At 33.8% G+C, this 14,380-nt stretch overlaps 2 protein-coding genes across 2 annotated transcripts; both read left to right on the top strand.

Moving 5' to 3' along the window:
- The first annotated feature begins 2,300 nt into the window (after window positions 1–2,300).
- On the top strand, window positions 2,301–7,088 carry LOC146137999 (mRNA (2'-O-methyladenosine-N(6)-)-methyltransferase-like). The gene has a single exon (XM_083393527.1). The coding sequence runs from the start codon at window positions 2,358–2,360 to the stop codon at window positions 3,894–3,896; it is 1,539 nt and encodes a 512-aa protein (XP_083249653.1). The 5' UTR covers window positions 2,301–2,357; the 3' UTR covers window positions 3,897–7,088.
- Window positions 7,089–7,096: 8 nt separating this feature from the next.
- LOC146137998 (plasminogen receptor (KT)-like) lies at window positions 7,097–12,902 on the top strand. The gene is made up of 4 exons (XM_083393528.1): window positions 7,097–7,262; window positions 7,749–7,855; window positions 9,035–9,144; window positions 12,520–12,902. Exons 1-4 carry the CDS (start codon window positions 7,137–7,139, stop codon window positions 12,627–12,629), a joined length of 453 nt encoding a protein of 150 aa, XP_083249654.1. The 5' UTR covers window positions 7,097–7,136; the 3' UTR covers window positions 12,630–12,902.
- The last annotated feature ends 1,478 nt before the right edge of the window (window positions 12,903–14,380 follow it).

Raw genomic sequence — 14,380 nt, 5'->3', positions numbered from 1 at the left:
GGGAACCCCTGCTTTATACGGATTAAATGATCAACTATTTTAGTATCAGTGACGCAATGGATAGCCTACATATAACAAGCTTTTCCTAATGTCCAATGAAAAATATGTACACACACATGTATGTTAACAACTCGAATCTAGCCCTTCTGAAGCTGCTTTTAGACCAACGATTACGGCTTACATATCATAGCACACTGAAAGCCATTGCAGACTGACCGAATTTGTCGATCAACGATGCAAGCAGAGCAGGCTAAACAACAACTAGCCTGCAGTGAGGTTCGAACTTAAGGCCTCCGGTCAAGCCGGGACCGTCGCTCTACCAAGTGAGCTATGCAGACTCAGAGAGGAGAAAGTCGAGAAACAACAATACGCCAATGCTTGCTCAATCTGTTAGTACAAGCAACTTCATATTGAAGGGGATCCACAGTAGCCTACCCTATCATTTATTCAATGAAACATATGTACACATATATGCGTGTTAACAACTGGAATCTAGCCCTTCTGAAGCTGACGATTACGGCTTACATATCATAGTACACTGAAAGCCATTGTAGACTCACCGAATCTGTCGATCAATGATGCAAGCAGATATGTGTGTACATCTGTTTCACCGAAGGTCGTAAGCGAACCTCACTGCAGGCTAGTTGTTTTTCTAGCCTGCTCTGCTTGCATCATTGATCGAAAGATTCGGTGAGTCTGCAATGGCTTTCATTCAGTGTTTCCCTAATGTCATCTTAATGTGATGTATTTAGCAATTAAGTTGTTTAACCAGCAAAATGCAAAAATAATATAGTTTGATTGTGAAAGTTCTAGGTTAGGATCTGCTTAAATACATTTGACATAGGTTGCCATACGTTATTGCCCGAAAATCGCAAAAAAAATTATATTAGGTGTAGCCTACACATCATATTATTTAGGAGAAATTAAGTATTTGGAAAGAAACGGAGTAGCCTACCTACAAATGGTGCTAGCCTATAATAACATAGAAAGAGTATAATGAAAGTAAATTCGTTTGCATGAGGCGGTTACTGTATATTTACTGTTTCTGTTTCTTCTCGGTGTTACGTATATTAAAGATATAGAACAATTGCGCGAAAATGTGTGCATTCGCTAAGTTTTAATAGGCAAATATGTAGTTGTAGGGCGACATAGCCTCCTGGGTTAACCCTTAATCTCTAGTACGGAGGTCAAAAATGGTAAATGCTTTCTATCAGAAATAGATATACAAATAATCGATTAGTAACATGAATGACGTACTAAACGGTGGTTGTTTGTCCTTGTTTTTATTGTTTTTATGTTTGTCTTTAGCACCCTGTCGCACGGCCACAAGGGCCTCCAGAGGGCGACGCAGCCCAGTTTAGAAAACGATCTTGCTGAATCTATGCATACATTGCACATTGTGCACAGCATTCACAGGGTTTAACAAACGAAAGCACAGTTTGTAATCGCAATAATGTGTGTAGTGCGTGGTATGTTAAGCAAATGAAACTTTGGTAATAAACTAACACATAATTTAGAAGACGAAGAGATTTAATGAATTTACTATTGGGCTACTTCACTTAGCCTTCAACCACGAAAACTTTTAAGCGTTTTCCAACGACTTACCCAAATGTAATGTTAATAATAGTGTATTTTATGTTTCGATATTGATGTAAATATGTACAGTTTTACGTTTTCAGTTGACCCTTCGTTGTGCCGTAAGCCCATTGGTAGACTTATCAGTAGTTTCAGGTTATGTTAGGAGTTAGGTATTATGAATGCAGTTGCTGCCGCTGGTCTAGAGTCCCACCACGGCGTTCAAACTATTTTAAAATCAACCACCCAAACGCTAACCTGCACCCTAACCCAAATATCGTGCAGTAATTTAATATTTGTTGTGTTAGGATTGTATACCAACGCCAAAACCTATTATACCTTATTATATTTAAACCTTAATTCAATTTATTGCAAGCTTGTTGACAGTTAGACAACAACAAACTTGAATTTATATTTGAGTTTAATTTCATGCCATAAGTTTGTCATAATCAGCACATATAGTACACATTACTAAAACTTATGCCTATGCACTGTTCAGTGTATGTACCAAAATATCACAATGTATACAAAGTAGGTTTTAGGTAAACGTTTGATTATTTAAAATATAGGACTATTCATTTAAATAGTTATATAAACATATAACAAATTATGTATAAAACGTTTGCAGCTTACACTTTTGACTTTCTATATAGCACATTATTAACAGCTATATATTGCAATGATATAATTATTGTACATTTTTATCATAGACCCATACATTGTGTACCATTTCTTTGTTCACCTAATTGCGAATGTGACTCAGGAGAGCGTAAATTGAGGAAATGGACACCGATCATATCACCTCTATCAAATTGGAAAAACTGTGGAATTTTTCAATTGAGGCTGATGCTGAAGTAATAGAAGGTGTAACAAGTTCACTTCTTCCCCCGATTCCTGAGGTTGAACAACTCAGAGGCAAAGTTGTCAAAGAAATGCGAGAGCACTACCAGAACCTGTGCATGTCACGTGAAAGTATTGATGCACCAGCGGAATCTTTTAATAGGTGGATTATGGAAAGAAAAGTATTTGATACTGGTTTTGATCCCCTACTTCCGACGCAGTGCAGAGAAGAGGTGTCACCTGCTATGTTTCGTGAAGTGATTCATGACATTCCAATACGATTGTCAAAAATTCGAAATCTCTCCGATGCACGAAAAGACTTGTTTCAGTATGCGGAAGGAGCAAGAAAACTGATTGAAAAAAGATGTGTGAATTTTGAAAGTAGTAAAATCATAAGATGGCATACTGATGAAGCACTGAAGTGGTTAAGAAAAGACCAAAATGCCTCTTTAGAGGATTACTTAGAATATTTGCACAGTTTGCGGAGGGAGTGTGGGCCACATCTAACAAAAGCATCAAAGCAGTCTGTAGAGGACATATGCAGGGAAATGTATTTCATGGCCCAAGGGAAGGCAAAGGCTCTTCTGGATAAACATTTGAGTATCTTAAGACAAAACAATATTACAATACCTCCGAATGTTAGTCCGCAGGGTAATATTGTGCCCGTTAGGCCAAGGACATTGATTTGCCCAAGTCCGAAACTATCAAATATTAAAGTTGTAAAGGATAAAGGTATTGTCTCATTAACTTTTAACTCTGATATGGTGAAGCTAAACGCCATTCACTATCAGAAACTAGAACATTTGTATCGAATTAATTGTCAAGATGATCCTACTATGGAATTGATTCATGCAAGAATGTGGTGTTTATTGCAGCGTTACCACACCTTTTTCGGACCAAATCAATATGAAGGTATTATGCTTCATGGATCTTTGCCCACCGAAGTGTTTAAGTGCCTCAATGAGGAATTTGGAGTAACAATGGAATGCTTTGCTTCTCCGTTAAATTGTTTCTACAAGCAATACCTTTCAGCTTTTTTTGATACAGACTCATATTTTGGATCAAGTGGCCCTGTAATGCAGTTTTTTCCTGTTCAGGGATCATTTGAGGCAAATCCGCCATTTTGTGAGGAACTAATGGAAGCCATGGTTGAACATTTTGAAAAGCTTTTGGCCCAGTCAAACAGCCCACTGTCGTTTGTTATTTTCATCCCAGAATGGAGAGATCCCACTCCATTGTCCATTTTAAGAATGGAAAGCAGCCGATTTAAAAGAAAGCAAGTTCTGATTCCAGCTTTTGAGCACCAATACAGAAGTGGACTTCAACATGTTACCTCTGTTGTAAAGGAAGTTTATTTTAAAGCTGTTCATGGCACCATGGTGTTTTTCTTACAAAACAATGAAGGGTTTGCTAAATGGCCACCCGCACAAACTAAGTTGCGTAAGTTGTTTAATGCTTTTTGTCCAGATGCCAGATCTTAAGGTTTATAGATTTCAATATATATCAAAAGTTGTTTTTCTGATATTTAATGATCTTCTTTTTAGGACACACAGCATTTTAAGGTTTGCTGCCATTAATAGTATCATGTTTACTTATTATTACATCCCGCATTTGTGTTAAACAATCTACAATTTTTTGGCTAATTCTTCTGTAAATTATGGCAGTTGAAATCATCATCAAAATAATTTTTATAAGGAAGTTGTATTTTTGTGAAGATTATACTAATTTCCAAAAAATAATAAAGCGCTGATTAAATTTTATTTCAATTCAAAGAACCTATACTAGTGCTTTGCTAATCGTCTGTATCAAATTCCAGATACTGCAAAGGTATTTCCTATAGGTTCCTTATTATTAAAGTTGAAAAACAGATTACTTGAGTATTTAAATTAAAGTATACATATCATCGCTAATAGAAAAATAACTGTTGTAAGTCCAAATTTATGGTTTTGAGAAAAAATGTGTTTTCTTTTAGAAATTTTTTGGTTTTTGTTGACACGTTTTGTTTTTGTTGACAAAAAAGAATAGTCTTAAATTTTTTAATATATATTATTAAGTAGTACACACTAAAAGTAGTCAGGCATCTAATATTCTATATTAAATTTGTTTTTTATGGAGTTACGACAGTTTTTCTTAATTGAATCAAAGAAGCTAGAGATACAACAGTATTCGCAAAAAACGCGCAAAAATTTTGGCGTTTTTGGACTTAAGACATTTTTTGTTATTAGCGACGATATATATAAACTGGAAGCAAAGCATTTATGAAACAGTTATTTTTTAATAATTTGATATGTATTTTTATCCTGGGCCAAACACTTTAAAAATTTGTTTGCAAGTCTTTGTACATTTTGTTAAAAAAAAGTGTACAGTATAAGTTCATATTTAATTGTCATACCTTTGCACAATTTTTTTTACAGACTTTTAGTTTACCTTCCATTCTGTTTTTGGTACTCCCTTACTGATAGATGTTGTGTGTATCTATTGGAATAATATTGGCTAAGGAGCAGTAATTAAGTAAATAGCCTTTTTAACTACTTTTCCATTGATTTACTTGAAATGTTCACACTACATTTCCACTGCCTGTGATTCCTTGAAATTTGTTGTGTTCAATTGCGTTTTGTGTTTCGTATTTAGATTGCTTATCAACATGGAAGTATGCTAACTGGTATGATAAGTTCCTCTGTGGTTCCTAAACTTTTAGTATAACCACCCGTTAATAATAATAATACAAATTTACAAAATTAAAAGCCATGAACTGCTTTTTGAGGGGCAATGATACCATATAATCCTATTTATTACCAAAATAAACCCCAACTGAGTCAAACTACCACCCTTTGTTGTAATGACCCACAGTTCAACAATTACATTCACTATATAGTGCTATGTAGGGATATCCAATACTGTATATTTTATTGTTATAACAATACCTGATTTTGAGGCTAAAAGTATCACAATCCAATTCCAAATGACGTCATTACAATGCTTAAACAAACAAAAGTAAAAATGGAAACAGTCCATATTAATAATTTTTTGGTTGTTGCACCAATTTCCCTCTAGGGGAAAGAAGTTTAGTTACCTTTACTTGTTAAATTGTTGTTTTTTTGATAAGTTCACCTTTTAAAGTAGAAATTGATGCATTTGAATGATCGAAGATCATTGCTGAAATTGCTATAATAATTTGGTGCCTGATATTGGGTGTGTACCGATACTATCACTAAGCATCGGTTATCGGCTCTGATCAGGTATTATCAGACATCCCTATTCCCTAGTGCTATGTTTAAATGTTATTTATAGAGATTGCTGATGCTGGACTTTAATTTGCAAGCCTATTATTTTTTTATATAGCTGCTCTGCTCACGATTAACTGTTATAATGTATCCTTTATTTTTTACAAGAAAACAAAAATGAAACACACATGAAATTTTAATGTCTATTATCGAGGAAGCGTTCCAGGTGATTTGCAAGCAGCTTCTTGATGTTATTTAAATTTTTGAAAAAAAGCTTTTACAAAGCAGCAATCAACATATAGTGTAAATCAGCCTTATTTTGATTTGTGTCATAAGCAGATTTAAAAAAAAAATAAATGGCCACAAAAGGTTTAATAAACATGCTTTTAAAAACAAAGTGCCATCTAGTGGTAGTATAAAAGCACTAGGTCAGGTGTCGGTAACCTATAACTCTTTTGATGGCGCCATATCGCTCTTTTAATACAGAAATCTTAGTGGTGTTTTGTCTTTTCGGGATTGTTAGCTCGTTAAAGGCAATCTCATTTATTTAAAAGGTCCTGTTCGTACCATGGAACTTTATAATCAGGTTTAGCAAACTTAGGGAATGCATTTCTTGCATTTAATATGTCTTGAAAGTAATACAAAATTAATGGCCCTATTTAAAACACTATTTTTGCCAACCTCATCTAGATGTTGAAAAATATTATATGGCTCTTATGAAGATACAACAAAAAATATTCAACTTTTATTGTTCCATTAGCTAAAAAGGTTCCTAAACCGGAACTTGGTGGTAATTGACAAGAAAAGTTTAAGAACCACTGATTTAGACCATTGGTAAGCTACCATTTAATAGATGGCAAATAGTATTTGTGCACACAATATTTGAAACACATAAAGTTATGTTTTATAATCTCTGTATATATATAATTTATGTTGCAAACAAATTCCAATAGCAATTTACATTTTTGTTGGTAAACAGAAATATTTTTTACTAAATGACATTTGGTATTTTAAATCTCATAAATATATTTTTTTTTTACTTTTCTTTTTTAACTTTAATAAACAATACGCTCACAGGGACACTTGGCTATTTGTATGACTTATTAAGTTTTCAATAGTTGCCTAAATTTATTTGCCAGTAACTGCTATGATTTATTTAAATGTATATATATGCCTACAATTGTGCATTATTAAAGATAAAATTATGTGCTTTTTACCTAAATATGGAATAAAACCCTTGTATATATATATTTTTTGTTTTGTTTAATACTGCAATATATGTATACATATGTGTGTATGTGTTTGTGGTTGGTTTTGTTACCGGCTATGCATGGTTATTGGAATTTTGTTAAAGAGAAAGGACGATTCCACCCAACTCAATATTAACAAAATATTTACTTATTTTATTTATGTGCATCTCGCCTGTAATCGCCCTTTGTTTTTTTTTTCGCAGAATTGATTCTGTCATAGATAAATTTGTAAATACCAACTTTCATCATGGGTCAAGTTGCTAGTGGAGTAGCTTCTGGAATGAAATCTACAATGGATGAGCAATTCAAAAAAACCATTAACTTTCAGTTGGAAGCTTTTCAAATGCAACTGGAAAGGCAATTGGCAATGCAGGTAAATTAATAGTTTTCTGGATAAGTCGTTAACTGTTACCAGGTGTTATATAACACTTACAAGCTGGCAGAATCTTGCCAGCATTTTCGTCTCAAATTCTTTGGAGTTTTTGCCAACACCCTGAAGTAAAAATGTGTTTGCCAACAAATGTATAAACCTTGCCATGTTTAGACAATAAACAAGAATCTAATTGATATCTAGTTCTTAGAGAGTTATCTCTACTAATTCAAATTGGAAAAAAGAATGTCTGTTTTTGATTGCACAAACAAGTTCAGGAAAGTAAAGAACATCCAACATATATACTAAATCACCAACCAAGTAAAATTAATTATTTGAAAGTAACCCATGTAAATAACGCTATTTACAACTGTCCACTTGCACTACCAAACCACACATCAAAACTAACTTCTAAAAATATACCCTCTGACAAATATACAATAACCACAAATCTGTCTAGTTACAATCACCTTTGCACTTCAATTTCAGAATGAAATCCGGGAAAGACAAATGAGCATGCAGCTTGCAAGAGCAAGAGAAATTGTTAAATACTATGGCTCTTTTTACAGTCTTCTGGCCGTGGGGTGTACAATGGGGTATTGATTTTAATTATTTATTTTTTGTTGTTGATATTTAAAAATTTTATAAAAGTAGATTTTATAAAGTAACATTAAACTAAAAAGCGATTTTAGTGTTTCTTTAGATGAGATTTCTCACAATCTAATATTTTCCTATAGCTAAAACTAGCATGATGTGCACCTAGAGCAGGGGAGGGCAATTATTTTTAGCCACGGGCCGCATGACAAACCTAAAATATTGTGGCGGGCTGGGTCAAATATAGGATCTAAAATACATACAATATGACGTCATACTCTGACGGGGTAAAACAAATAATCAACCAATTTGTTATTACGTTTAGAGTTGTGCGAAAATGTGCAATTTAAGTTGGATTTAAAGAAAAACGTAGCGCGAAGCGCGAAAAATTTGCGCCCATGTTTGTTTGAAAATACAAACTTTAATTTAGATGGTACGTGAAGTCGTGAAGCATTGAGCACCGACTAAAAATGTATATTGCTTGATATATTAGCGTTTATTAAGTTGTGGGGCGCGTTGACCCAAAACTTAAGATTAAAATACATGAAAATTTCGTACGAAAAACTTACCTATATGTTTTTTCTTCCTTTTTAAAACTTTAAGTTACCGATGTGTTACAAAGTTTAACAAACTTAGCCTAATATTTATATATATTTTAAATATTAGGCTAAGTTTGTTAAACTTTCGTTGGAGAGAGTGCCACTGAGCAGAGGACGCTATTTGTCTGTGAAGTTGCCAAAAAATAGTGTGGAACATACAAGCAACACAGAAGAGATTCGCGCGAAGCGCGAAAAGAATTTCCGTTTTATCATTTAGAACAGGCTAAAAATCGAATTTGGCGGGGTCTTGCTAAGATCTGTCAACTTGCCCTGGTTTTCGCTTAGCCTATGTATTTTATTGAAAATAAGCCGCAGGCCAGATTAAACTGCTTGGCGGGCCGGATCCGGCCCGCGGGCCGGATGTTGCCCAGGTCTGACCTAGAGACTGACCACACTGCTGTTTTTGAAATAAGAAATTTATGCATTTTTTTGTGGCAGCCAGTATAAATAATGTGGGTCCAAGTGGTATATATATGTATGTATTGACATATATTGCACCTAAATATACTTGATGTTTTCTCCCTCTTTTACTGCAAGTTTTTTACTTTCATCAGCCTAAATTTTACTGACAATTTTTTTTAGTGCTATAAAGACAAAAAAAGCCACTCCACTTATACCCTTGGTTCCCCTGGGATTTGTTCTTGCATTTCAATTGGATGCAGCATATGGGAGTCTATTACAAAGAGCACGAAGTATGTGGTTTGGTATACAACTTAAATGTTTGGCAATAAGGGCAAAGTTCAACATATTGCCATGCAACTAACAGAAATCAGTGTTTTGCATATTGTAATATTAAAGCCATGCCTGTCTACAAAACAGGGATCTTATTGGGTTTTAGAAATAGACTCATCAGGACATTTTTTATTCGGAATATATTGGGCATTGACAGAAACTTATAGGTCACTTAAAACCTAGATAGCTTTTTTGGTAAACTGCTGCATTACTTAAAACAACTGAACCTTTTGGGCATAGAAAGAGTCCAAAGTTTTTTAACTACTAAAAAGGTATTTTTTTTCCAGAATTGGCATAAGGGTTTATTTATATCTAGCTTCGGTTCAACGTAAAGCCACTAGGAAACTAATACCCAGCGCAGGTATAGGTTTAAACCGCACACAAAATTTCACAATTGCCTAAAAATGTCATCTGCCTAAAAGGTCACAATACAATACATAAGCAAGTACATATTTGAAGTTATAAAGCGATTGTTTTTACATCATATTCGCTTAAAATGTTTGACGGCCGTTGTTGTGCTGGGCTATTTTTAACGCTTTTAATACATGTAGTGTGCTATAATGGCCACCCTTATATTGCAGACGAAAAATCGGCAGTAGACTTACATTTAAATTCTCAAATAAAACACTATTATTTCAATGTGTATTTTTTGATCATTTTCTAGCAAGTATAACTCCGTCAAGAGTATATAAATTTTCTGTAACGTATGTAGCCTAATAAATATACGTAATTACCAGTTTGTCGTTTTGTTTTATAACAAAAAATATAACGTACTACATGAAACACACTGCGTTGCCCAGGTTAAATAGAATTTCTAACTGATAAAGGAATAGGGTATAGTTATACCTGATATGAAAATATATTACACCCGCAATGCGCGCCATAATTTACGAAATCAACCTGAATTTTGCGTGTTTAAACAAAATGAAGCAATCCATTATGCTCTAAGTTGTTCATCACCATTGCGTGTTATGTTATTCTGGGGTAGGTTTTTAAAGTCGGAAACGCAAACGGTCTTCAACGTTTTTCAACCTTGAAGTTATCAAGATAGCGATACACGGTCGGTAAATGGAAATTTAACATAATTCTAGAGTAAGTTTTTAAAGTCGCGTATTATAAGCTATTTGAAAAGCCACCTTTTTTTGGAAGAACTGGGCATAAAAGTTGTAACCTTGCAAAGGCGATGCCTTTAATTTTATTTTTACGGACATAGTTGGTTTAGTATGCGACCCCTGGCGTGTAGTAGTGCTTTTTCGACTTGTGTGATATTCAAGCAAACCCGTGATCCCTTTACAAAATAACGTACACCATGCAATTGCTATAGCTTTGTGTCGCATATTTTATTATGACACGAGAAAATTTGAAATAATAATAATTGTTTGCGTAGTGCCTGGCTTGGTTATCGGAAATCAACCATCGAAAAAAGTGGTATTTTATAAACGTGATCTGAACTAGGTCACATGTTTATATTGTACAGCCTAGCGATAGTTTTTATGCAATTTCGTGCGCTCGGTTGTTTCCTGTTCAAGGATCCGATGAAACATAAATCTTAAGATTCCACTTTGATTACAAAATAACGTAGTTTTGTTGACATATAGCGCTTGTAAACGAAGTGCTTAATTGCGTACATCAAAATTCCTTAACCTGGACTTAACAAACGCACAGAGCACGAATAAAGCCTTGCAAGTGTGTTAAATCATTTTTTACGGTCCTCATAATTTATAATAATCAAAAAAATGTGATATAAACCCTCCTCAAAATTACTGATATACACCTTTCCCTATAAAGAGTTGGTCAACACTAATCACTTACATTATCAATAATGCTATTCAAGCTGATAAACCAGGAATTGATTACAGATTGAAACCAGTGGCCTCGTTTTAAATTTATGCGCAACTTTCTTCACTAAGAAAGTTGTAACCAATCCCAGAGACCTCGTTTTTAATTCGAAAGTACCACTAATTCAAGGAATCACTTTAAAGCAGAAAATAACTGTGATAAAACAGCGAATGTTCAGTAATCTTTAAACTTTGGTTGACACGCTGATACAGTATTCATAGAACCTTTACCATACTTGTCCAGGGTATGTAAAACGCCAAAATACTGTTGTCATGACTGGTTTCTGTATACCCGCAAGCTACGTCGAGGCAGTGCTAACTTTCAAGTTACTTTTTGCAAAGTGACGAAATCTAGGACTATAAATGTATTTTAAAACAAGTTGGCTCGGTTGCAAAGGGATTATATATTAACTCATTTGCTTACGACAGAAGTTGCCCCATTCACATTTCACATTTCACATTGCTGTTGATGTAAGTTAACACTCGACTCTCAAGCAATCGAGACTTTTTTTACAGCCAATACACTGCGAAAGTATCGTACTGAATACGAAGTACGATCGCGACCATTTTGGTAATATATATTGCATTACGTACGGACGTGCGTGTTTAATATGATTTCGTTTAGGAACTAATTCGTTTATGCTGTACCATATAGATTCCGTCACATGATATTTGTCGAACACAAATCAGCTATTTTTTCTGGTTTATGTAAACTCATGTAAATGCTTATAGCTGATATTTTTTTAAAAATAACTAACAACTATAAAAATGGCAAAGAAAAACAAAACGCTGGGTATTTTAGAAAAATGTTGTGTGAACAGTTGAACTACAAGGTAAAAAAACAATTCACAAATGACAAAAGACAGCAAATAATGTTCAGTACATTTAGCCATTTAGCAATACACAACTACATAGACCTTAAGCAAAAATGAAGTTCTAGCTAAATCTATAAACTAGACCTGGGTGGTTAATTCCTCCGGCTCGCATATACCATAATATCACTTTAGTCAATATATAATATAGTTAGAATGAGTATAATTTAAAGCTAAATTTTTTATGATAACATTTTAATTAAACGACAATTCCAAAAATCTGACAACGATTTATGTACATTTTTGATCGATTTTGACTTGAAATAATTTCGACAAATTTTGATCTAACGTGCAAATTTTGCCTTTTTTTGACGAGTTAAAAATAATCGCCCTACTTATCACCATCCGGTTTATACTTCGTTTACACCAGAAGAGCGATTTATATTTATGGATAGATATCTCGTTTGTTTTCTTGCTTGTTCTGTTCTTACCAAGGAATCTGTATTGCAACAATTAAGTACTGATAAAAATATTTTGTAATATGATGAAACATTATGCCTATGTCTTGCACCCTGAGAAATTCTATGAGCGAGTCGACGTAATTTTTTTGACTATTAATAAGGTATTTTTGGTTTACATTGATGTATATGTTCTCATATAATGTTCTATTCTGTTTCGTGTACAGCGGAGGCTGAGAGGATTATGATGGAAGAACGCAATATGCTGCGTCTGCCAAACGACATGCCCACCTTCGATACGATTGAAGCAAAACGTTTGCAAGCGAAAAAACAATAACATTTTTAGACAAATTGAAGAAAATTCCTAGTTTTGAGATTTGTCGAATGTTAACCAACTAAACATGTGACCTGACTCTAAACACGTGTTGTTTTTGTGCTGTGTTATGTTTATAATTTTTTAATTAGAATCTTTAGGTTAATACAATTATTTAGTTTTCCGTTTTTAATTTGCGTCACAAAACGATTTATCTTAACTGCATAAAAATAATTAGGTGATACGTTTTATGTCCTCTTAATCACTCTTACCAATAAACTATATATGTGCACTTGATATCTATATTATGTGTAGCAATTTAGAGGTGTTTGAACTGGCAATCGGTGTCAAACGAATCTTGTCCTGTTAATCAGGTGACACTTTTGACAAACACATTGTACTGTATAGTACAAGTTGTCAAAAATGCCTCTTTAATATAATTTGTGTGTGAACACCACAGCCGCTACGTGCTTACAGCTTTTAAACTTGTTAACCTGACGAATATGGACGTGATCAATAATAGCTTTTTGTTGTTGATATAAATCGTGTTTTAAATGATCGAAGCCTTTATTGTCTTTGTCATGTTTGCTCAGTGTTGTTTCGTATCACCATAAATGTTTCAAATATTTCATAATGGATCTTTTAAATATACGAGAATTACATGATATAAAATCGTGGGTTGTTTCGAAAAATCAAACAGACCACTTTCACTGTTGCAGTTTCATTTTTAAAACTTGCGATTGCGAACGTAACAGTTAAAAATTAAAATTTAAGACCTTAAATTTACAAAAATTTTTTTAACAATACCTCCTTTTTGTCTATTAACCGGTCAACGATCGTATTTTGAACACTAAGAATGCTTTTAAGGGTTTATTGGAAACAAATCCAAAAGTTTATTTGCTTTATAAAAAATCTATTTATAGTTTTCTTGGTTGCCTTAATAATTGCCAAACCCAGTTTTTGCTTCGCGTCAAATGGTTATATAAACAAGTTTTGTTTTGAGGATAGCAGAACTGTGATACCGAGCCCATACAATTGTCACAACTGTACAGGCTTTATATTACGTGTGTGACCTGCAGTGTTGTAAACGAGTCATTTTAAATTGACTTAAGTCCCAGTCAAGTCATTTGTAAAACAACTTAAGTCCAAGTCAAGTGTTTTTGAATAAATAACAAGTCAAGTCCCAGTCCAAGTCATCAGTTGCACAAGTTAAGTCCCAGTCAAGTCATAATTAGAGCAAGTCAACTTTAAGTCATGTCCTTGTTAAAAAATAAAATTTTAAACAATTAAAATTTTTAAATTTGTATGATTATGAGCAATAACTGAACTAAAAAAACATATAGCAAGCCGTTTGTTTTATGTGCTAAAATTTGGATAAATAGCTCAATTTTATAAAAAAATATTTGAAAAAAACGCTTTATTTTAACCCAAGTCATTTGTCCAAATGACTTAAGTCAAGTCAAGTAATTTGTCCGAAAGACATAAGTCAAGTCAAGTCTTTCTGGTAGGGCATTGCAAACTGTGAAGTGGACGCCTACTTTTAAGATTTGAGCCCAATTGGGGTGATACTGAAAAAAATTGAATACATATAATCGCACTTGCAACCCGTACATAAATTGCTTTGTTGCATCCCAAAATGAACTGCTTTGGTTTGCGAAACTTAGGTCGTATTTTGCAACCCTGATATAAGCCAATGGAATCTGCGCCCATTTTGTCGTACCGTGGAATTGTGAGCCGTTACTCCTAGTGAGAATAGCTATAAAGCTGTTATAAAT

This window comes from Ascidiella aspersa, chromosome 7 (genome assembly GCF_963924565.1).
Source record: "Ascidiella aspersa chromosome 7, kaAscAspe10.2, whole genome shotgun sequence".
Classification (NCBI taxonomy): Eukaryota; Metazoa; Chordata; class Ascidiacea; order Phlebobranchia; family Ascidiidae; genus Ascidiella; species Ascidiella aspersa.
This window is presented reverse-complemented; position numbering and strand designations above follow the sequence as displayed.

What these genes read in the sequence shown, in the direction of transcription:
- LOC146137999 (XM_083393527.1), top strand. Translation starts at nt 2,358, where the DNA reads ATGGACACCGATCATATCACCTCTATCAAATTGGAAAAACTGTGGAAT.
- LOC146137998 (XM_083393528.1), top strand. Translation starts at nt 7,137, where the DNA reads ATGGGTCAAGTTGCTAGTGGAGTAGCTTCTGGAATGAAATCTACAATG. An exon ending in GCCGTGGGGTGTACAATGGG is followed by an intron (nt 7,856 to 9,034) that starts GTATTGATTTTA and finishes AATTTTTTTTAG; the next exon opens with TGCTATAAAGACAAAAAAAG. An exon ending in TCTATTACAAAGAGCACGAA is followed by an intron (nt 9,145 to 12,519) that starts GTATGTGGTTTG and finishes TTTCGTGTACAG; the next exon opens with CGGAGGCTGAGAGGATTATG.